This window comes from Pteropus alecto, unplaced genomic scaffold, assembly GCF_000325575.1.
Source record: "Pteropus alecto unplaced genomic scaffold, ASM32557v1 scaffold75, whole genome shotgun sequence".
In the NCBI taxonomy this organism is placed as follows: Eukaryota; Metazoa; Chordata; class Mammalia; order Chiroptera; family Pteropodidae; genus Pteropus; species Pteropus alecto.
This window is the reverse complement of record NW_006440638.1, coordinates 20,209,900-20,234,018: the sequence shown is the minus strand read 5'-3', so window position 1 is coordinate 20,234,018 and position 24,119 is coordinate 20,209,900. Positions and strand designations below refer to the sequence as shown.

General features: G+C 36.4%; 1 protein-coding gene across 8 annotated transcripts in view; it reads right to left on the bottom strand.

The window, feature by feature from the left end:
• The window catches only part of CUNH3orf67 (chromosome unknown C3orf67 homolog), a 211,036-nt gene that overhangs the window by 43,361 nt on the left and 143,556 nt on the right, over positions 1-24,119 (bottom strand). For 6 of the 8 annotated variants that reach the window (XM_025050713.1, XM_025050714.1, XM_025050715.1 and 3 more), the window contains 2 exons: positions 21,623-22,000; positions 6,304-6,507 (listed from right to left, as the gene is read on the bottom strand). In XM_025050713.1, coding sequence (XP_024906481.1) covers positions 6,304-6,507; positions 21,623-22,000 — 582 coding nt within the window. The remainder of the gene's footprint in view (positions 1-6,303; positions 6,508-21,622; positions 22,001-24,119) is intronic. The other 2 variants (XM_006917500.3, XM_025050720.1) reach the window with 1 other exon arrangement.

The following is a 24,119-nucleotide window of genomic DNA, read 5'->3' as shown; positions in this document are numbered from 1 at the left end:
TATAACAAAATCTGTTTATGTCAAGCCAAAAATAAATAAATAAATAAATAAAAAAGAGACGTGGTCCCAAAATACATTTATTTGAATTATAGAAGACTACCTCCTTATCATAAATTAAGTTCATTTGATTTCATTCTTATGGCAGGGTAGTATATATTTAAAATTAAAAAAGTAAGTTTTTCTACATTGCTAAATTTGGGACAAACGTAAGATATAATAGACAGTACTCTGAGAATGAGGAAAGTTTATTTCATGGGGTGACTTTCATAGTCGCTAAACACAGAACAACTTGCACATTTCAATATTTTCTCGTGACAGCTCAGATATTACGCAGACTCTAATATCAGTTTTCGTATATCATTTCTATAGTGGTATAAGACATCTGCTCATCTGATTTACCTGCAGCTTAGTACAATCAACTACTTACCTTTCTAGTTTAGGAGAATTAAAAGAAAACTCATTACACCTAAAGTTAATGAATCTGTAGATCAGAACAAATTAAGACCCATTAACTATAACGAGCCTGAAATGTCAATATATTACATATTGGACACACAGCAGCCAGCAATCATCACGTAAAACATTGATGAGCAAAGGAATGGAACAGATCTTAGAAACTCGTCCTTTTGGTGGCGCTGTTGCCATGCACTAGTGTCAGAAAAACGCCATTCATATAAAATTAACTACTAGTGAACACAAAAGAAGCTTTGCTTTTCCATGATCAAGCTGCTAGAAATTTTGGGTGAGGGAGAAAAGTAAAGGCTAAATAAAAGAACAGGAGATAAGATAATCTTGCCATGTTAAAAGGTAAAGACAATATTTTCATGTTATGTAAAACCTATGAAATTGGCAATAATGTTCAAGGTTAATCAAGACCATACATAACTTGTCTGAGAACCTCACCATCTGCTTGTAATTTTATTAAGTGCATTTTGCCTCATTTTTCTCCAAATATTGTGCTCTGCAATATGCCATTTGATGGATGCATGTGATAAGTTTTTTGTTTGTTTTGTCTTTTTGATTTTTTAAATAAGCTGAAAAGACTAATGTGCTTGACATTACGTTTTACGAAATTGTTCAAGAATGATGGCTTTGGAGCATCTGCTTATAGGGTGGTATGCATGTGAGTCATGCTTTTCTTGAATCTGGGTTAGAGGTGGGACAGAGAAATAATGAAAGAGTTTGTTTGTAAAGCTCTGAGGGGTCAGTTTGAATTCTAATGGTCAAGCTCACATCAAAATAAGAACAACAGAATCTCTGCCCACCCTTACAATCTCAGTGGTCATAAAAAAGGAAAATGTCCTCGAAATCTTTCCCGATCACTCAAGTGGCCCTTTGAGGAGAATAACTTGGGGGAGCAGCAGATTACAGTTAGCATGAACTTACTTTGTTAGGCACTGGGCACGTGCATTTCGTGCTCTCATTTCAATTCTCAATATGCCAATATAAAGAAGGCCCTTTATCATTCCCATTTTATAGGTGATTGTGCCATTAAATGGTAGAGCTGGGATATGAGCCCAGGTTGGCTGATGTAGAATCTATAGTTTTTGGTCATCACATGAAGCTGTTTCCATTGATAGCTATTCCTTTTTTAAATATAGAACCCCCACACACACACACACACATGCACACGCACACACATATGACATGGTTTTTAAGCTATTGTCAATCAAAATGTCTCACCAAAATAAAATTCACTTAAAAATCCATTATAACCAACTCCTAACTCCCTTCCTATGGCTGTCTAGAGCCCAGTTTTTGAATAAATCTCATGAGGGTTACTCCTAACAGAAACCCTCCAAAATTGATTACTTGTAGCCTGGTCTCCACAGAAGTTGTAAAGTATTGTTTTAATTGAGTTTGGTTCTAAGTAACTCTGAAAAATTTGTCTGTCAAAGGCCAACAGGCTTGATTTTTTTTTAAGCATGAGATGCCTATAAAAGCCAATTTGCTATGAAAAATATGGTTACATTTAATTATACTTTTAAATGACTAATTTATTATATCTAAACACCTTTTAAACAGTATATATTACTCTGAACTGTACCGATGCTGAGGGAAGCTGAGGAGGCAAAGCTTGTAGCAAACACAATAGATTTTGCTAAAGACTTCATTTTACTCTGCATGGGCTTTCTGGTTTCAGACTACAGTGTGTGTGAAGTTCTTAATAAAGGTGCTAAACTGAATGTGACCTGCCTAAATCTCTTTTAAACTATTGGTCATTAAGCCCTGCCCCGAGGGAGATTTTTCCTTTGTGTATATATTCAATATCCATTTATTAAGTTTTGAATGTAAGATATTACCTGCATCATTCAGGATTTATTCAAGAATACCAAAAGAATCTTAATATTATTGATTGATTCATTCAACCAACCACTAACAACCAGCAGTGACTGAGTGTGACCTCATGCCAGGCTTTGTGCTCAGCATGGTCCCACCTTCAAGGAGCTCATAACCAGGGCTGGGGGATATTGGTAACAATGGTAACCTGATGTGGCAAGTGCTACTATTGACCCTGAAGATAATGGGAACCCAGAGAAGAAAGAAATAATTCTGTGCAAGGGTGTTCGAGGGTCAGGAGGGTTTCATAAAGCAGTGACATTTGACTTGGGCCTTTAAAAAAAAAAGGAGTATTCTAGGTAGAGAAGAGGAATGGACTGTCTCTAGGCAGAGGAAAGAGCATGAGCAATGAATGGCATGATTGACATGATCTGGATGAAAGGCATGGCAGTGATGGGCAAGCTGCGCAGTGTGGCTAGAATATGGAGTAGCTTGTTGGGTGGGAGGTGGTAGTGATGCTGAGGGAAGGGAGAACTCATTTTGAGTCCTGCTCAAGGTAAAGGAATAACGAAGGCCCTAAGATGAGGTTATCTTGTTAAAGGAGAGACTCCACCCTCACCGCCAAAGATTTAATTCTGTTCCTTTTCAGAACTTGGAATTCTTTTCCCTCTCTTTCTACATGGTGAACCTGTACCCATTCTTGAACTCTGGCTTAACTGTAGTTTTCTCTGTGAAATATCCTGAAACCAACAGGTGGAATTAATTACTCCCTCTCACATGTTGCCAGTACTCTTTATTCTATTATCACTCACTACCCTGACTTACTGTTTACACTGTTTCCCTCCAATTTGATGAACATCTCAAGACTGGGCAAAGTTTTATTTGTATCCCCAGCATAGTCCACAGCATGTTGTACCACTCAAAAAAAAAAAAATATGTGGAATGAGTTAATGTGAGACGGACAAGCTAGGTTGTGGTGAGCGTCATCATGGAGATATTCCTGGCTCTAGTGGCAGAAGGGAAGTCTGTCTCTCACAACAAGGCCCGGAAAAGGGCTACAGAAGGCCTTGGAACTTGAGAGATAATCAGATACAAGATACAAGGATATGTGCAGAGTGCGTTTAAGGTATCACAACTAGGACTAAAGTCTGAGTGAAAAGGTGGTGAGCAGTGAGAGGTGAGACTGGAGAAAGGGGCGGCTCTCAGATCGTGGGGGGCCCGTATGCCAAACTAAAAAGGCGATGTTATGAGAAGGCTTTATGCAGGGAAGAGGTACGATCAGATTCCGGCTTTGGAAAGATCACTAGTGTGAATAATAATGATACTAACAATGACAACTAACCTTAATTTATTAAATGCTTATTATGTCTCAGATACAGTGCCAAGTGCTTTACAAGGTCACAGCTTGGATTTGAACCTTGGCAATATGACTTCAGAGCAGATGTTCCTAACCGTCAGGCTATGGTGCTTGAACCAGAGGCACAGAGGTATTGGGAGACCGTTGAAGGAATGTGGATAAAAAACAAAGTGCCAAGGCTATGGTATAAGTTAAAGAGAGTTCAGACAGAAAAAGTAAAGAGGATTCTTAGGATTCAGAGATCAACTGGGTATGGAAAATGAAGGAGTGGGAGAAGTGGAGGCGTCTTCCAAATTTCTGGTCTGGGTGCCCGCACAGATGGGGACACCATAACTGAGATACAAAAAAAGCAAGATATTATTATAATAAAGTTATGATTTCTTTCATTTCTTCTAGAGGGAAAGGTGTGAGCTCTCAGAAGCACAGTAATGGTTCTTGCAAATTGCTCTATTTAAACTCTGTATGAGCAACAAGATGCAGAAGTTCATTAAGGAATATAATTTTCCATTTGGTGATAGTTCCAATACTGAAATAGACTGAATTTGATGCAATATTAAACATATTTTCTGAATACCAAAGGTAGGTTTTTAAATTATTTTCTCTGTCTAAAAAATAGATTGTTTGCAATTTCTCACTTGGTCAAATAGAGGAGTTATTAAGTTCATTACCGATGGTGTTATTTTTGGCCATATACTTTTGGAGTGGAGTAGTTGTCATGCATGAGGACTTCAGTCCTTGCTAGAACAGGACAGTGATGAGAACACTGTATCCAGGGCAACCAAGATTTCAGCCTTGTCAGTCCATAAATAATCATTCCTCAGCTTGCCCTTTGTAAGGTTGGGCTCTGAGCTACTTCACGACAGAATGAGCTCGTTCAGGAGGCCACTGTTCTCTTTCTTTTTTTCGGTTTAAATGACTGCTGAGGAATATTTTATAAGAAAGGCAATGTTTCAATTCCATTGTAAACTGCATTGGCGAAAATCTGTAACCTACTCTTGTGTCCTTAGCTCTGGCTACAAGGATTCTCTGAGTAACCAGCATACAGGGGTACTTTTTCTCGGTGGGTAGATGCTCTTTGGCACCAAAGGTGCTTGAGGTATTGTGTGTGGTTGGTCATTCAATTTAATGAACCTAAGGCAAGAAAAACCTGGAGGGTGGACAAGGTGGGGACAAAGAACACTAATGAAAAATTAACAGCATTCCCCCCACAGCTCCTTAGAGCCGATGTGAATTCCTCTTTCAATAAGACTTGTAAGTTGTCTCCAGAGCAGAAATCTCTCCTTCTGCTGGATACCCATAGCACTCATTTGACAACTGAGTCACATATCAAGAAGTCATCATATCACGGTGGTTAGGATCTCAGACTCAGGAGTCACGCTAGTTCTGAATCACTTTACTCAAGGGCCTCATTGTTCCCGTCTCGAAATAGGAACTCGATAGTGCTTCCCACATAGAACAGCAGTGAGGAGTGAATTAGATAACACATGTAAGGCCCAGTGTCAGGGACTCTAAGATTACTAAGATCTACAAAAATATTGGAGACCTGGAAAAAAATTAGCTTTAAAATTCAAAGAGAAAATTGCAAAATTAATACATGTTTAATTAAATACTAAATACATAATTTATTCATTTGAACTCAATCTCTACATATTTTATATAAATATGAATCAAAGTTACACAATTTTATATTTCTTTTCCAAAACTGCATAGTAAGAAAGTTATATTTATTGTTCGATGAAAGTGCATTTTAATATGTTTGATCTGATGTTGAATGTGGCCTTATAAGTAAATGTTCCTTGGGCCCGTGCAAGTCTTAAAATGTCTCTTGGTGCTTAATAATTACCATTATTTTAAAATGATTTTATTATTCTGCCTTATGATGTCTCTTGTGCTGTACAGGACTGTACATGTGTCGTCACTGCTGGTACTTCTGCTTTGTCTTTCCAATTAAGCCAGAATATCCTTGAGGACAGCATGTTGGAGAATGGACTGAGTCACAACACTGAGCTCTGTTCTGGGATGCAACACTGGCCAGCTGTGGAAAGCTGGGCCCAGGATTTAGTTTCTTCAACTGAAAAACAGGAAGACTTTGACCTGCTCCAACTCCTCGCTGGTCCATGGTGAGGATGATGGGCCATATTTAAAAGTGCTTTAACTGTATAAGCAGATGGGAAAATATAAGCCGATGAGGGGTCTGCAGTGTCTATCACGGCTCTTAGGCACAGGGAAAAATCTGGTGACTTCTATAGAAGTTTCTCTTCTGCACTCAAATCCAAGCAATACTGAGTACACCTACAATCTCTTCCTCTTTGTTCATTCATTTAACGAATATTCATTTAACACATATTGAGCTTCTCCTATGTGCCAGAGCTTATACTAGGAGCTGCGGATCCAATAGGATGCCCAGAGTAAAATCATTTTTTTTTCTCTCCATGTATGGTTCTATACATCACAACACAATGTATATTATCTGACAGTAAATAAGTCAATTTAATAAAAGACAATACCCCCACACCTAAAAGACTGTTTCAGAGTGGGTTCTGAATTATTTCCCGTAGGAGTGTTCTCATTTTGGCCCTGGTTTTCCCAGGCAAGGCCGAGCTTTGTTAGAAAAAAGCTTGCTTCTACTTAATGCAATAAACAAAGACGCAAAGCCCTGGACTCACAGGTGGCAGGCAGGAGTTCCAGGTGGTTGTGTCGTCACTGCTGGTACTTATGCTGACATTACAGTTGTCAACCTGGGATGCACTCAGGACATGGGAAGCTCCAGCGTCCTCTAGTTCTTCATTCTGTTGCCGCCGGAGGCTTGCCAGCATTTGCAACTCAGATTCACTCATTTGGCTGGGCTGATAGTTTCTCCAGTCATATTCCTGATCGGGAAAGAAAAAATTGACAGAGCAAAGGGTCACTTGACCTTTCTTAATTTTACTGGCTACCAACAAATGCTACTACACAGCCCTAGCCTCCTCAATGGCTCCCACTGACAGAGGCCAGATCTTTACCAAGCCTTTATACGATGCCTATTCCATCTGCCTCACCTTGTCTTTTTGCTCCTGACATGTCAGCCATACTGTCCTTTGTTAGGATCCTCCAAAGCATCAAACTTATGTCTGCCTTAGTGCCTGTGTACATGTTAGTCCCCTGAGCCCCATGTGCTGACTAACTCTTAGGCATTTTTTAGGTCCCAAATTATGTGTCACTTCTTTGGGGAAGCCTTTTCTGACAACCACAAACTGGGTCAGCTCTTCCGTATTATGTACTCTCGTAGAATCTTAAGTGTTAATTTTTAACATCTATTGCAATTGCAGTTATGTAATTGGTTTTGGGGTAGTCTATGGGCTGTACAAAGGAAGCACCATGACTGTTTTAGTCCTATTGTACTTCCCATGTCTGGCGCTCGACCAGTATTTGAGGATTGACTAAATAAAAATTCAAAACAGTTTTTGAAAAAGAAAAATCACTTCCCATAAAAATGTCCAGTTTACAGGACAATTGATGAATTTCATCATTGTCAACATTATAACCAAATACATTCAATTTACAGTAAGACTAAGAATGACTAATGCCGTTAAAAGCCATCAAATAAAATATGAATTTAAGATGGGAACATGTAAGGATTGAAAGCCAGAAAGACCTCACAGCTACAATAAACACTTTTACTAATATGGACTTTACTATATATGTAATCTGTCAGGCATATTTTTTTTTCAAGAATGGTACCACAAATCTTTAGAGGCTAATATAAATATTCTTTCACTATATAGGGAAGAAATTGGCATATGGAATTTTCAAAACTTTTCCTTTGTCTCTGGCTTAAATTAAATTGGATAACATTAATTTCAACATTGCTAAAATGTTAGCATCGTATATGAACAGTGTGATTTATATCCAGGACTGACATATAACTTAAAACAATCTTGGAATTTTCTTATACATCTGAAAACATTGGTTGTGCTCAAAAATTTTTTTTCTACAACACACGAGAAGTTTTTAGACATTCTAACTTCTACACTTACTTTCTCAGAGTCTGCTTTAAGACAGCTACTGCCTTCTCTTCCTTTCTGCCTCACAGAGATGTACAAATTTAAGAAAATATAATCTTGAAAAAAGTTCTTGGCATTTCTGTGACATTAAAAGCTTTTTAATAAAGCATCACCATCAGCATTATTTGGGGGTTGTGATAGCTTGTGATCTAATAATGTGATGTGGAGATTTTCTGGAAAGTTGCCTGTGAAGACTCGGTTAAATCCTTACAGTTCATGGCTCCAGCAGCTTGGCACCCTGAGAGGCCATGCAATCTCTAAGAGGAGATTTTATGAGTATTTAACATGCTTTGAGAGTTCTTGGAACAAAACAGATATCACAAGAAGAAGAACAAAATTTATATTACAGTGAAAAACACTAAAAATAAAAAAGGGAAAATAGAAATAATTTAAATTCAAAAGAAATAACTAGGGGGCAATAAACACAAGAAGAGATGCTCAACATCATTGTCATTAGAGAAATACAAATCAACACCACAATGAGATATCATTTGCACCCACTAGGACTGTTATAATACAAAAGATAGACAGTAACAAGTGTTGGCGAGGACATGGGGAAACTGGAATCTGCATTCTTCGTGGCAATATACAATGGTGCAGCCACTATGCAAATCAGTTTGGCGGTTCCTCAAAATGCTAAATATGGGCCATGTGGCCCAGCACTTGACTCCTGGGTATATACCTAAGAGAACCGAAAATGTATGTTCATACAAAAAACTTGTACATGGATGTTTCATAGCAGCATTATTTATCATAGCAAAAAAGTGGAAACAACCAAATGTCCACCAGCTAATAAATATTTTTCTTTATCCATATAATGAAATCTAGCCATAAAGAGTAATGAAGTACTGATACATGTTACAACATGGATAAACCTTGAAAACATTATACTAAGTAAAAGAAGCCAGAGACAAATTGTCATAGATTCTGTGCATCCATTTACATGAAACATCCAGAATATGCAAATACATGAGACAGAAAGCATATTTGTGGCTGCTAGCGGCTGGGGAGAGAGGGAATAGGGGGTGACTACCAATGAGTATGGGGTTTCTTTTTTGAGTGATACAAATGTTCTGAAATTAGGTTGTGGTGATGGTTACAGAATTTTGTGAATGTACTAAGAACTCCTGAACCGTACACCTTAAAAGGGTGAATTTTATGGCATATAAATTGTATCTCAATAAAAAAAGTAGTTCGGTAATCAGATGTGAAAACGAACCAGTCGCTTGACTTTGAGCTCAACAATGATCAAGTAACTTGCTGTCTTTCACTTCAGTTTTTCTGTTAAGAAACAGAACTAAACATTTTAATGAGTCACATAGGTTTGTTATTTGGTTTGTCCTAGCCAATACATGCTTTTGTGATGAAAAAGCAAATTTTATTTTCATTTTTACAATTTTTCTTAAGAAAGCTTTAATATTTAGTAGATTAATCCATCCCTTCGATTTATTTATTTAATCCACAAGCCTGTACTGTGCCTGAGGTACAACCCTAGGTGCTGTGACAGAAAAGCAAGAGAGAATGGAGCAGTGATTAAGCCAGAGAGATTTGAGTCTGGGCCCTAGTTCCACCATTTACCAACTGTATATGCTTGGGCAAATTACCTAACCTCTCTGTGTCTCGGCTTCTTTATCTGTAAAATGGAACCATCGTATATACCTCATGGAATTTTCAGTTGCCTAATTGAAATAATGTATATCAAATTCTTAGCATAGTACCTGACAAACTAAGGGTCTCCAAACTTATGATTTGTACCTTCATCAGAAAATGTTTAAGTATGTACCTTCTGATATGTGGTTATTTTTAAACACATGTACAACTATATTAAAATAGTATGTATAGTATAAAACATACATAAAAAAATAGAAATAAAAATGGTAGAGCTTAAAAAGATAACAGGAAATAGTTTAAAATTTTTCTTCCTGAAGCCCAAAAGATTATTTTTGGTACATATTTTCTAGGGTGAGTACAATCCTCTCAGGAGACCACTGAGAGGTCAATCAATACATATGCTCTTTGTTATTCTTCTTCTTTCTTCTCATTTTCTCTATCCTCTTCCATCCAGTCTTCCATGTACTATGCTAAGACTATGCTGGGACTATAGAGAAAATAAGACACCTCTGTCCTCATGGAGCTCAGAGTCTAGAAAGGGAGGCATAATAGGTATTATAAATCAGAGTATTAGAATGTACCATGATCAAAACTACAACAGCGATACGACTAAGAGGAATATAGCACAGCAGGGACTACCTGCCCAGTAGTATTAGAAAAAGCCTCACAGAAGTCTAAGGTGGCATTTGATAGTAATTTAATTTGTTCACAAATGCAATGAGTGGCCTTCAGAGGGAGTGAATTCACTCCACCACTGGCAGGGCAGAAGCAGAGGCTGGGGAATAGCTGGCTGGAACACTGCAGTAATCCACAGCGGTGAAAATAGATTGATTCATTAATTTATTCCACAAATACTTACTGAGACCCTATTATGTGTCAGGAACTGTGGTGCTAAGTTTGCTTAGAACTCTATATTTCCATGATTTTATTTCATACAACAGTAATAGTGTATTCTGACAACATCCTGGAAGGGGCAGCCAAAAATGAGCAAGAGAGAAAGAAACGACTTTCTCCAGGGTCATGAATAGAGCAACTGGTGGCAGAGACAGGTAATTACATAGTCCCCTGATACATTCTTGATTTGCAATCCTTTAAACCATTTCTAAATCACTAGAAAGGCTAAATCATTCACTAATTATTTTAAAGGCTTGCAATAAAGTCTTCACATTAAAGTGGACTCCAGCACAAGACGTCATCTAACTAAATTATGCAACTGCTGAGAGGCAAAGTGCCTTCTGTAATTCTATCTCTGAAAGGCTCAAAATGCTATGTATAACCCAATTTCATCTCAAAATATCCTTGTAGGAAAGAGGGGAGACATTATCAATCAGATTTGTTTTAGGAAAAAGTAATGGGCTCAGGGCTATGTAATTCAGCTGTTCTCAGATTCCCAGGCAAGTCCTTACCCCATGAAGCCATTCAAGCTTTTCATTTTCATTGATCTTTCTTCAGACATTATTAGGAGCCTAAGACAGTGAGAGGACAAAGACAAGTAAAATGTGGCCCCTGCTTTCACAGGCCTTACCATTTAGTAGGGCAATTAAGAGCTATAAAGAAATTAGTATGAAATAAGGTAGCATATATGAAGATATAGCATTAATAATCAAACAGAACCTTGATAATGATTAAAAGGAAAACTGGTAACTCCAGCAAATAATAAAACACAACAAACAACAATAACCTTTCAACTTGATGCTTTTTGCTTAATTTCTCTTCTCAAGATTTTAAGACAGACTAGCTTAATTGATCAAACATCTGCCTATAGAATTTTGTGAGCCTCAGATAAGAACCAATTCTACTGAAATGTGGGTGACACAAGGCTAAGTTTACAATGGTGGCACAGATCCAAAATGAGACATGGCCATGGGTTAATAAAATCAGAGAAAGAAACTCATTCTATTCTATATGGACAAGAATGTCATAACATTGGGATAAAATTGGGTTGAATTCTCCTGGAGCCTGTAAAATTGCTGAGACTCTCATTCTGAATCAGGTTTGCACAGTGACAGTGCCTGATACTCACAGCATAGGGGACATCATGTTGCAGAAACTCTTAATAAAAGGTTTACCAAACAATCCCTGACTCTATTCTCTTAAGTTACAGCAAGACTTAAAGAGGGTGTTGGTTGTTTTAACAGAATATAATATAAAAGGCAACGTTAGAAAAGGGAGATATACCAAATACCCTGACGTTAAAAAAAGAGAGAGGCCACTTCTTGTAGGTTCAGTCAAGGTTTCATGGAGGAGATGGTCTCTCAGCTTGGCCTTGAAGAATAAGGATGATATGGCAGCATATTCTAACCGTCAGGCAGGAAAACATGGGGGCAAGCTATGAATAAGGAGCTTATAATCATAGAAAGCATTAGACTAGAAATATACATCATTTTAGAAATGAAATCAGTTATCCTGTTCCCAAAGTAACCAAAATGAAATTTAATCTAAACCCGATAACACCAAATGGCTTCTACTTCCCTGCTCAAGTCTTATGGAAAGTCTGCGCGTCCAGCAGAAGACATTTTTAATAGTTTCCAAATGGAAACTACACAAATGCCCAGCAAAAAATAAATAAATGGTGTGATAGTCACATAGTAGCACACTACATTTCAATGAAATGAGTGATATATTGAATCTCACAAGCAAAATGCTAAGTGAGAGAAACCAGACACAAGAGTATACACTGGTAAAAATAGTCTTGGGGTTCAGGGGTGGGTTGAGAGGGGAGAGTGATAGGGGTAGTGACAGGCAGAGAGCACAACTGGGCTTCTGGGGTGCTGGTATTATTCTCTTTCTTGATCTGGGTGATGGTCACATGGGTTTGTTCAGTTTGTGAAAATTCATCAAAGTATATGTTTATGATATGCATACTCTCTGTGACCAAGAAGAACAAAAAAATCTAAGACTCACAAAGAAAGTTCCTAGGAAGTGGTTATTGGCACCTTACTCTGGACTGTTTTAGTAGGTTAAAAAGATGCATTTTGTAAATGTGGCTGGGCAGTCAGTATCACTGGTAGTTTAAATTTGTATCTATTATTAAGAGTTTTGAAGCTGTAATTAGGAAGTTTTGGAAGTGTTTTTGAACCCACATGACAGCAAGAAAAGTTGTAGGAGTCTATTTTCCAAAGCTAATTTTAAACTTTAATTGGCATTTAATTTGATGATTAATCTTCTCCCTATTGCTATTTGCAGACAGTGTTTAATTTCTACACTGACATTTTAAATAATAGCTGATGGTAAATTAGTGTTCCAAGGCATCTCTTCACCAACTAGCATTCCTTGAAGACTTGTTTCAAATCCCTGAGGAACATATGCCACACAAAAGTTTGCCCTGATTCACTGGGGACACAGGCCCACTAACAAGAATGAAGAGAAGACAGAAGCCACAAACGTGAACTGTGACACATATCTGAGCACATAACTCATTCACAATATATGGTATCTTTCAGCATGCGTTTCACCATGCAAAGAAATAAATCAAAACTTAAAGACACAGCCACAGAACAACTTGAAAAACTTTGCTAAATTTAAGGGATGGAATTTACACAGCATAAATCAGGAGTCAGGCGTTAGAAAGAACCAACTGGTCAGAATCAGGATCATGTTTTACGTCAATGGCATTTCTGTGGACCTAGGCGTAATCAGCCCCAATGCTGCCTCTGAAATGTCTGTCACCAACATTTCAGCTTATGATCTGGAGACACTTCACAACCTCTGACTCAATCCACACTTCATTATTTATGCATACTAATCCCTTAAGAATGTCTCAGGTAGAGAATTCTTGGGTAGTTAAACCCAATAGTGGCAAAATTCCTTGTAAAGATAACTATTTATCTCATATATGTGACTCTCTTTTTTAGGGGGGTGGGGCAAGAAGGGATTAAAAAAAAAAAGATTTTTATATTGATGTGCTATATTTGCATAGAATACCCTTTTCATCTATGACCTAAAAAGAAATAAAGAAATATACTTTCATACATTTTGCCTTGGTAGTCAGCATGCTAATTTTCAGAAAGAATTCTCCAGCAAACATAGTTAACCTCTTCTTATTAACCTCAAAGTGAGTTGATAAACAATTTGTAATTTCCAGCACCTATCTTCTGAGTTCAAGGTACTTCCTGAGTCTAACAATTAACTATACACTGGAAGGAATCTAGTAAAACCAAATTAAACTGGTTTTATGTTATATTCAAGGATATGCCATCTATAAGGTGACTGAAGTATAGTATAGTAGCCATTCAACAAATGGTAGCTTAAAATACTTAAAGAACCAGGAGGAAAACAATTACTGAAACTGCTTGTAGAAATGAAAATAGTAGAGGTAAGCCAACTGATGATTCTAGAATGGGAAGATGATAACTTAGAGTAAGTGTGAACTGTTTTAGACTGTAAAACAGTTTGGTTGTAATACAGTAATGACATAGACTAACATCTGTGCATGTTTCTGCAGGTTACTGTAGAGCTTAAAGTGGCAACAGAAGTTAAGTTGCTACATGATCACAGAATTTTGTCAGTAGCCTTTCATTGGGGCGGGAGCGGGTGTCTGTTGTGGTGAGACATGCATTGGCTTTTCTGACCAAAAATCCTGGGTTTGACACTGTTCTGTCACTTATTAGATGCGAACAAGCTAAAGCCTCTCTGCTTCCTTATCTGTCAAACAAGAATCAGTAAGGCTGCTCATGAGGGATGAATATGGAGACTGGAGATAAAATGAGGGAGACTTTGTAGAGGGCCCGAGACATGGCAAGTGTCCCAAATCCTTAAAGCCACAAACAAGGTTCTTAATCAAAGATCTCAATGTGTTTAGGAAATATTGTCAGCCTAGCACCTCTTACACAAAGTAGGAAAATGGCAAGTATGACTCGCTCCTATTTAAAATAAGGAAAACCAAAACATCAAAGAAGATGGATTTCTCCAATAAACATTTGACTAGTAGGATGCTAACCTTCGCATTATGTTGAAGAACTGACAGTGAAATGTTACAATGTGTTGGCTAAACAAACCATGTATTTGCATCGATTCATACTCCTGATAGTCTCTTAATTTTTATTGTCTTTCTATCTACAATTTCTGAAGCTTGAGAACTTGAAATTGCTGCTCTTCATTAGAGTAACTGGCACATTGTTTGCATATCGAGCTGCTCTGAGATGGAGATATCAAAATGTCCTCATGACTTCTGCAATTCCATATCATCACCCAAATTTTGGACCATAATTCCATTATAAATTATTTTAACACACTCTAGACCATTTTGCCTTGGTCAGCAACTAAATTAAGACAGTAGGTACAAAGAAAGTGAAAGGAACAAACTACTCTGTACCATTGGCAGGAGTTTGGACTGAAAAATCTTCAAAAAGAAGGCAGAGGGCCAGGAGCAAGTTCTACTTGGGAAATTTGTACACTTGATACAAATACTTTTACTGGTAGCACAAATGTTATTTAATCATCAAATTCTGTAGCTTCAGCAATATGCCCAGCAGTACATTGACAGAACTGAGATAATGACCTTGTTTTTTGAGACAAGGAAAAAGTTTCTAGAAAACATCAAATATCGGACCCTTTTCCAAAGATTATTAACTGGTAGGAGTGTCCAATTTAATAAATGAAACATTCTTACCATCGTGAACATTATGCTTTATGAAATGCTACTAGTCCTGCCCAACTTCAACTCGCTCCATCAACCACGAAGCCACACATCTACAGTTGAGCTCTGGAAACATGGTAGACACAGAGAGGGCAGAACATGGAGAGATAGCATGTCCTGCTTCTAGATATTTTTCTCTCTTAATGTATCCTTGAGAAAATAACAATGTGTTATCTGGCAGAAGTGACCCATTAGTTTACTCTTATGTTAGCACCTGATTCATCTATAAACAGAGGACAAGAAGTACGTATAGCTAGCCATTATTGAAAAGTACCTATAACTAGTTTCTGGAATTTCATTGAATTTGAAAAGGTTTCACTTGCTTCAGAATGCTAGGTATATAGGTTACATTTCTACTACTCAGAAATAAGTAAAAGAAAACATGCTGTCGGATTATGGGCTAAGTGTTGTACACGTACTATCTCAATACTCACGGCAACCCTAGGGAATAAGTATTATTATTTTCTCCAAGTTTATAGTTAAGGTAATGGAGGCTCGAAGAGGTTAAGAAATGTGTCTAAGCTCATGTAAGTAATAAGCCCCGAAGCCAGGACTCAAATCTAGGTCCGTCTGACTTGAGCTGGTGCTCTGAACCATGGAAGTCCACTGCTCTTGACTTCTCGGTGTTTAAGAATGAAAATGTGGATACACTTGACATAAAGCCCTGTTTGGGGAAGGCCCTGAGGGTGGCAAAGAGAAAGGATTCATATCAGGTGGCCTAGGGTAGCATGAGGCTGGTGGGCAGCTGTGGTGGAAGCTGCCAACGGAGGGAAGAGTTACCCCTAAGTGAACCTGCAGAGTGATGCAAGGGCGATGAGCACATGTATAACACACAGGGCAACCTGACCCCAAAACAGGTGTTTTGCAACAATGCAGTATTGTTGTAGCCGAAGCAAATCAGGGGTCAGGAAGACATTTATGATTTCTTCACAAATGGAGTATTGGAAAGACAGCTGCAAAGGCATACTTGAGTGGCCAATTCAAAGAAAAACAGATAACTTCTCCTTAAATAGCTTCTCTCTGTACCCTAGAAAATGCAGAAATTTATACAATGGACCAATGCTTTTAAAATTCTAAAATAATTTACAAATTCACTTTCCTCTAACTTTGTAGAGCACAAATTATCTAGAATAGTAAACTTTTATTACTTTTTAAAAATATGATGACACTCAGACGCTAGGCTCAAGTTTGTCAATAATTCTTTTTCATTATCCAAAGGAAATTACTTGACAAAGGAAAAATTTTCTCATATCATGGCCTAAAATATCTTTAAAAGTGTTCTTCCATAATTCAGTTTTGGTTTTCCAAAAAGGAAATGTGAAAATTAAAATCAAAAGTTATATATGATTCATTTTATATTTTTTCCTATTAAGAATTACATCTCCCAGCCACCCCTCCCCCCCATTCAAAGAGAATACCTAAATTCGTAATTGGTAGCATATTTTGCCTTTCTTATGAAAATAACTGTTCTTCAATAAGCTCAAACTTTTCTGGAGTCGCAAAGCCTAATATATATGCCTTTTTTGTTTGTTTGTTTAAAGAAGCACATAATGACATTTATAGGTTTAAAATGATTCATTCAAAATTGTCTGAATGTAGTTATGTATGTGGAAAATTTTAATTATCAGCTATCTACATGGTTGCAATATTTCTCAGAGGGCTGTACTTCTTTCTTAATTAAAAATATCTGAACTTAAAGTTGAGAACTCTATTAAAATATGAACAAAACACTGCAAGGAAGAAGTTTACCAAGCAGTTAGCAAATTGATTTCAGTGAGCATTCCTTAAGAATTACTAGTACCCTTTTGCATTGGAAGCTTGTCCCACCTTTTTTTTTTTTTAAAGAGCCTTTAATTTTCCTTTGTCATAAAAAAGTTGCTTCCCATTGGCACTTTGCAAGAGCTCAGATTTTCAGTGGGATGTCATCCACTTATAATTCCTGATCGCGATACCTTGCTGACTAAGTGGATGGCTCAGATCTGCCTGCAGTGATCCACAGCCCAGGTAAATGACATGACCATCTGCCTGGTTGCTCAAATTCCAAACCTACGAGTCAATCTCAATTCCTTGTTTCCTTTTCCCTATATCCTGTCAGTCTTACCTCCCAAATATGTGAGTAATCTGCCATTTCTCTTTATCTCCACTCTGAACTAACAGAGGAATGCCTCAACTGCTTTCCTTGCTTCTGTTCCTAACATGTTGCATCCATTCTTGACATAGTTAGAGGAAGCTTTTTGAACGTAAATGTTATTGCTTTGCTTATAACCTGCGAAGACTTGGAATAAAGGCCACCTGCCTCACCAGCTTCACCATGGCCTTCCTGACATTATGTAACCTGGGCCCTGTTTACCTCTCTGACCTCATTTTCTACTACTTTCCCTTGCCCATATGCCCCAGCTACATGGGCCTACTTTATTCCTCAAAAATGCCCATTTCAGGAGTTTCTATCTACTGTCCCTGATGCCTAAAACACCATACCCATGTTCTTTACATGGTTGGCTTCTTTGTAAACTTTAGATCTCAACTCAAATGTTACCTGTAAGTCAGATAATACCTAAAGTACCTTCCATTCTGCCCAACTCTGCCACTCTATTATGTTACCCTGTTTTTTTTCTTCCCGTACCTTTATCATAGTTTACAATCATTTTATGTACTTGTTTGTTACTATATTTCCCGACAGACATAAGCCCCCTGAAGATATGGGCATATCTGTGTTGGTCAGTGTATCTCTAGTACCTGGGCGAATGTCTAACCTGATAGATGGAAGAGGAGATGCTCTCACTTATCCAGAAGTAGAACCAGAATAGCTGTACCCCATCAACTGGAGGTCCTTTATTTTAGAGACTTAGCTTAGGTGGCAGAAACCACCATGCAAGTGTCATTGTTCTACATATATGGACTACAATGCTAGCCAGCCAAGATAATTTCACACTTGCATTGATATTAACATTAGATGGACTTCTAGTCCCAGGATAATTCTCAAAAATTTCTTCTTGCATCAATTCATTCCCTATGAGTTATACCAGTAGGATCCTTCCAGGGCTGACTGATCTCATCATGTCTGTGTTAGAATTCAATACTGGGGCCACACTAATCAAAGTATTAGATCTTAAATATCTTGAAAGGAAGAAAAAGTTTTTCATTCAAATCAGATCATTTTGTGGAGACAATTAGGTAAGAAGAAAGCAAGAAAAGATCCAGATTGGAAAGGAAGTAGAAATCTCTCTATTTGCAATGACATGCTCTTGTGGATAGAAAACTTTAAGGAATTCACAAAACACCATTAGAACTAATAAATGTTCAGCAAGGTTGCAAGATACAAAATCAATCTAAAAATCAATCGCATTTCTACATACTAGCAATGAAAAAGTCAAAAATGAAATTAAGAAAACAATTCCATTCACAATAGCATCAAAAAGAATAAAATACTAAAGAATAAATTTAACAAAAGAAACACAAGACTTGTATACTGAAAACCACAAAACATTGCTGAAAGAAATTAAAGACACAAATAAACAAAAAGACATCACATGAATTGGGAGGGTTATTATTGCTAAGATAGCAATATTTTCTAAATTGATCTATAGATCCACTGCAATCCCTATCAAACTTCCAGATACCGATTTTGCAGAAATTGACAAGCCAATTCTCAAATTCATATGGAAATGCAAGGAATCCAGCAAAGCAAAAATAATCAAAAAAAGAAAGTTAAAGCTGGAGGACTCATACTTCCTAATTTCAAAGACTACCTTAAAACTATAGTAATCAAGACAGTGTAGTACTGCGTAAAGATAGACATATAAATAGACTAGAATTGAGAGGTTAGAAATTAACTCCAACATTTATAGTCAAGTGATTTTCAAAAAGGGTGATAAGACAATTCAATAGAGTAAAAATAGTCTTTCAACCAATGGTGCTGGCACAATTGGATATCTATATGCCAAAAAATGTAGTTAAACTTTATAACATATATAAAAATTAACTCAAATGGATCATAAGACTAAATTTAAGAGCTAAAGTTATAAAACCCTTAGAAGAAAACGAAGGAGTAAATGTTTGCGACCTTGGATTAGGCAATTATTTCTTTAATACCAAAAGCAAAAACAACAGAAGAAAATAGATACACCAGAACTCATCAAAATTAAAAACTGTGCTTCAAAGAATACCATAAAAAAAAAAGACAGCTTACAGAATGGGAGAAAATATTTGTATATCATATATCTGACAAAGAACTTGTGTCCAAACTTTTACAACTGAACAATGAGACAAATAATCCAATTTAAAAACAGGCAAAGGATTTGAATAGGTATTTCTCAAAAGGAGATCTACGAATGGCTAATAAGCATATGAAAAGATGCTCAGCATCTTTAGTCATTAGGGATATGCAGATTAGAACCACTATGAGATACCATTTCACACACACTAGGACTGCTTAAAAAACAAAAACAAGCAAACAAACAGAAAAACAAAAACAAAATCAGACAATAAAAAGCGTTGCCCAGTATATGGAGAAATTGCCACCCTCCACACACACACACACACACACACACACACACACACACACACACACACACGAGAATGTAAAATGGCACAGCCACTTTGGAGGAGTTTGGCAGTTTCTCAAAAGTTGAACATAAATGACCCAGCAATCTCACTGCTAGGTACATAGCCGTGGCACTGAAAACATGTGTCCACACAAACACTGACATGTGAATGTTCAAAGCAGCATCAGTCATAATGGCCCCAAAGTGGAAACAACCAAATGCTTATCAACTGATAAATGAATAAGCAAATATGGCATATCTATACAATGAATTATTATTCAGGTATGATAGGAATGAATTGCTACATGTGGATGAATCTTGAAAATATGCTAAGTGACAGAAAGTCAGACACAAAGGCCAGATACTATATGATTACATTTATGTAAAACATCCAGAATAAGCAAATCCAGATATAAAAAGTAAATTGGTAGTTGCCAGGAGTGAAGGTGGCGAGGGGATGGGGAGTGACTGTTAAATGGGTGTGGAGTTTCTTTGGGGGTGATAAAAATAATATAAAATTATAGTTGTTATGGTTGTACAACTTTGTGAATATACTTTAAAAAGGCCTAATTCTATACTGTGTGAATTAAATCTTAGTAAAGCAGTCATTAAAAAAAGTCGCCCTTATGAGTTTCTGGAACATGGGGAAAATCCCTTTGTGGAGTTAGAAAGCATACAACACTCTTCTGAGGAAACTTGTTTCCACATTTTCTTACCTGCAAACATCAAGTGAAGAGAATGATTATTAGGGCCCTTTCACTATGAACATGAATTTCTTTTTTAAATGGTGTTTCTGGAAAACACTCCATTTTCATTGTAAATTCACTTTGAAATGGGGGCAGACTGCCCATGCCTTCAATAATTTTATATACTATTAAACTGAGATGATCACATTTACAAACGTGAGCCACAGAGTGTTTGCATGAAAAACATGAAAAACATGCAAAATTATTATTGACCACTTTCATCCTAAATCACTATAAAACAAATTTATTTTCATTAGGTTAAGTGATTTAACATTTTCTTATATGCACATATACAAACATGCACACACACATGATAAATGAAAAGAGGAAAATACATTTGTTTTATCTTTGGTTGTTTCTTGAGAAGAAGCCATTGCTTTTGTGACTGAGCACAGCAGACACAGGCAGTAGTTCTAGACTCAAAGTTTAACTTCCCAACTGCTATTCTTGAATAAACTGCATAACTATTCTGAACCTCAGTTTTGTCACTTGAATAATGGAAATGATGATAGTCTCCACCTCTGTGGATTATTGTGAGGATTAAATGAAATACTTCATGGAAAAAGCTTTGGCATAATGACTGGCACACTGTAAATGTTTAAGAAATATTAGCTATTTCTATTTTGTTGATGATGATGTATATGTACGTCTATTACCTGTGCTAAGAACACTAATCCACTCTAAATTGCTTAGAATATAAATGAACTAAAGCTTTCCATTGTAACACATGTTTACTACTTAGTATATGAAAAATAAAGAAAATCATTAATGTTTAAAAAAACGAAATATAAGTGTCATTTGTTCTGTATAACTTCTGGTTTCTAAGTGCAGCTATGGGGGAACTGAAGAAAGAAAAGTACTAACATAAGAAAAAAAAAATCAATCTGATGGACATGAATATAGCTACCAAACTAGCCTTGGGATTTATTCAATGACACTGCTTTACTGTTAACCTTCACTCATATCATTTATTATTTGGGGAACTGCTGCGAAGAGACCAGAAAGTGAATAGAATAATGATGTTTTTATGGCTCCTAATGTAGATTGTTATTGAAAATCTGTCAATTTTACTGGCAAGCCTTTGGCTCAAAAATAAGATCTTCATTTATAATTTGCAGGCAGTGATAACTAAAATAATGAGAAGTAACTGGGAAATAAAAAATAACTATTATAATTATCTTTCTCATTAAAAACATGAGGCATTCTATTATCATTGGGATGTGCAATACTCTTTAACAGCTGCTGTTACTGAGTTAAAACGCATCTGAATAGGAAAGAAAATATATCACTGATCACCCAAATGATGAAAAACAGATACTGCTAAAAATGTGTGCAAATTGGAACAGAACAGAACACAGCAAGATGTACTGCCCGGATATGAAAACCAGAGTAAAATCACTTACAGATACTTCAGGAATCGGTTTCAACTTTCCCCCTGAGATTTCCTTTAGGAAGGTTTTGTTTACTGAAGCTGGCATTTGATGGGCTGGTAGGTCCTTTGCTTTGATAATGAGATCTGGAGTTTTCTGAGAGGATTCACTCCTTCTTCCAGGAGGAGAAAGGCACGGTGTAGGTACCATACTTGTTTGAAAGCTGTTTCTATCTATCTGCTTCTCCAGGGACTGCTGGCTTTCTGATGCTCCTGCTTCTGCACAGGCATTTTTTAGGTATCCCTTACTTGTTCTCCTTGCGGCCTTCCCCAGCATGCTCTCTAATGTTAACTGAGTTAACTCTGAAGGACTAGTTGTTGGACCAGGAGAACCCTGGACACTGTGGTTACCCTACACAGGGGAACAAAGTGAAAAGCATTTTGAGCTGAAATGTGTGGTAAATAAGTTGTTGAGTACAATTTCTTAATAAGTTCATATATTCTATGAATAAACATATAAATGTGTATGTGTATGTATATATGTGTGTATATATATATATATATATATATATATATAGTTTTATCCTGCAATAAAAATGAGTAACTAAAAATAGCAACGTAAAGAGGTACAGATCATTTGCTAAGATGCCCTGCGATATCTGCTTCTGGTCTGGGCAAGGCATATTTTTTACCACTGAGTAACAGAGAACATTTAAGAAATAGTCTTTCAAGTATATTCATTCCAAAGAATGTCTAAAAAAAGAGAGGATTCATAGGAAGATACCTAAAACATCTAAGAATTACATATTTTTACATCCTGATAAGCTAACTCCATGGGAAGAGAAAGAACTAGAACTTATGGTTTTAAGCAGAGAAATGCTACTCTGATAACAAGTTGGCCTATGAGAGTATTTTTGCCTTATATTAATTTAGGGCAGTTTTACTGTTCAAGAGCGATGGATAATAGAACATGTTTGGTAAAATATTTTTCTTACATGACAATTTCAATACTAAAAAGTATTTTTTCCCACAAGATACAAACCTCATTAAATACAATTATTTGTAAAGCTGAATGTGATAGCTAGGAGTTTACAAGTGTATATAGTTCTGGGATTACCCATAGGAAAGCAAAAGTTTAAATTTTTAAAATTTAAGAAAGGAGGAATTACAAACATAAAATCAATGGCCACAAAAGTAAATAATGGAAATGAAAAATACGGTGCTATTTTAGTTAGTAGATTTTTCTGCTATAAAGTAATAAATCTAAAGAAAAAAACGAATGTGATCTTTGCTTGTACATGCCCTGGTAGATTTTTCCAATTTGTCTTATCTATTTAAATATATAATAAATAAATAGATGTTAAAATGATAAACTTAGAACAAAAATATCAATAAAAAGATTACATTTGAAAGATATTATTTGACGTTTGAGGATGTATATCTTACATTTAGTTCAGTGAGATATTCCCCTACCCTTCTATTTATAGGGACACAGAATCAAACAAATATTTAAACAAAATATTTAAATGACTGATTAAACTGCTCAGTTTCTTCCTGAATGTTTGGCTATCACATACACTCAACACACAGATCACTATCTAAAGTGAAATTTTCCTTTTGGTAGAAGTGAAGTATATATAAAGGTGAGAGAGCCTGCTCAAGGTTGGGCACAGGACAAAAGAGAAATTTATCAAACTTTTTTTTGAATGAAATTTGTTTATTTTATTATGAAGTGTATGAGGTTTTCAGCAGATCAAAAATTATTTTCCATTTTATACCTATATCTCATGTTAAGATGACAACAAAAGCACATTATTGTCCGATACTGCTATAAAGGACAAAATAACTATGATATTTATCCTGATTTCAGGCTATCATTCCTCACGTCCCCCTTCCCTCCAGTCTGTCTTTCTTTTTTTTTCCTTTAATTTTTTTTCATTTTTCAATTACAGTTGACATTCAATATTATATTCGTTTCAGGTGTATAGTATAGTGCTTAGACATTTATATACCTTATGAAGTGGTCCCCCAATAAGTCTAGTATTCTCCTGAAGCCATACATAGTTATTACAATATTATTGACTATATGCTCTATGCTGTACATCTCTGTGACTATTTTGTAACTGCCAAGTTGTACTTCTCAATCCCTTTCCCCTTTTCACCCAGTCCCTCCTACCTGGCAACCATCAGTTTAGTTTGTTCTCTGTACCTATGAGTTTGTTTCTGTTTTATTTATTTATTTATTTTGTTTTTTAGATTTCACATATAAGTGAAATCATGTGGTATTTGTCTTTCTCTGTCTGATTTATTTCACTTAGCGTACATGTGCCCTTTAAGTCCATCCATGTCATCGCAAATGGTAAGATTTCATTCTTTTTGTGGCCAAGTAATATTCCGTTGTATATATGTACCACATCTTCTCAAACATTTTAATCAAAAGGGATCTATCTGTCTGTATGTCCATCTACTTACTATTCTGCCTCTCTTTCCTTCCTTCCTCCCTTCCTCTCTCCCTCACTCACTCCTTTCTC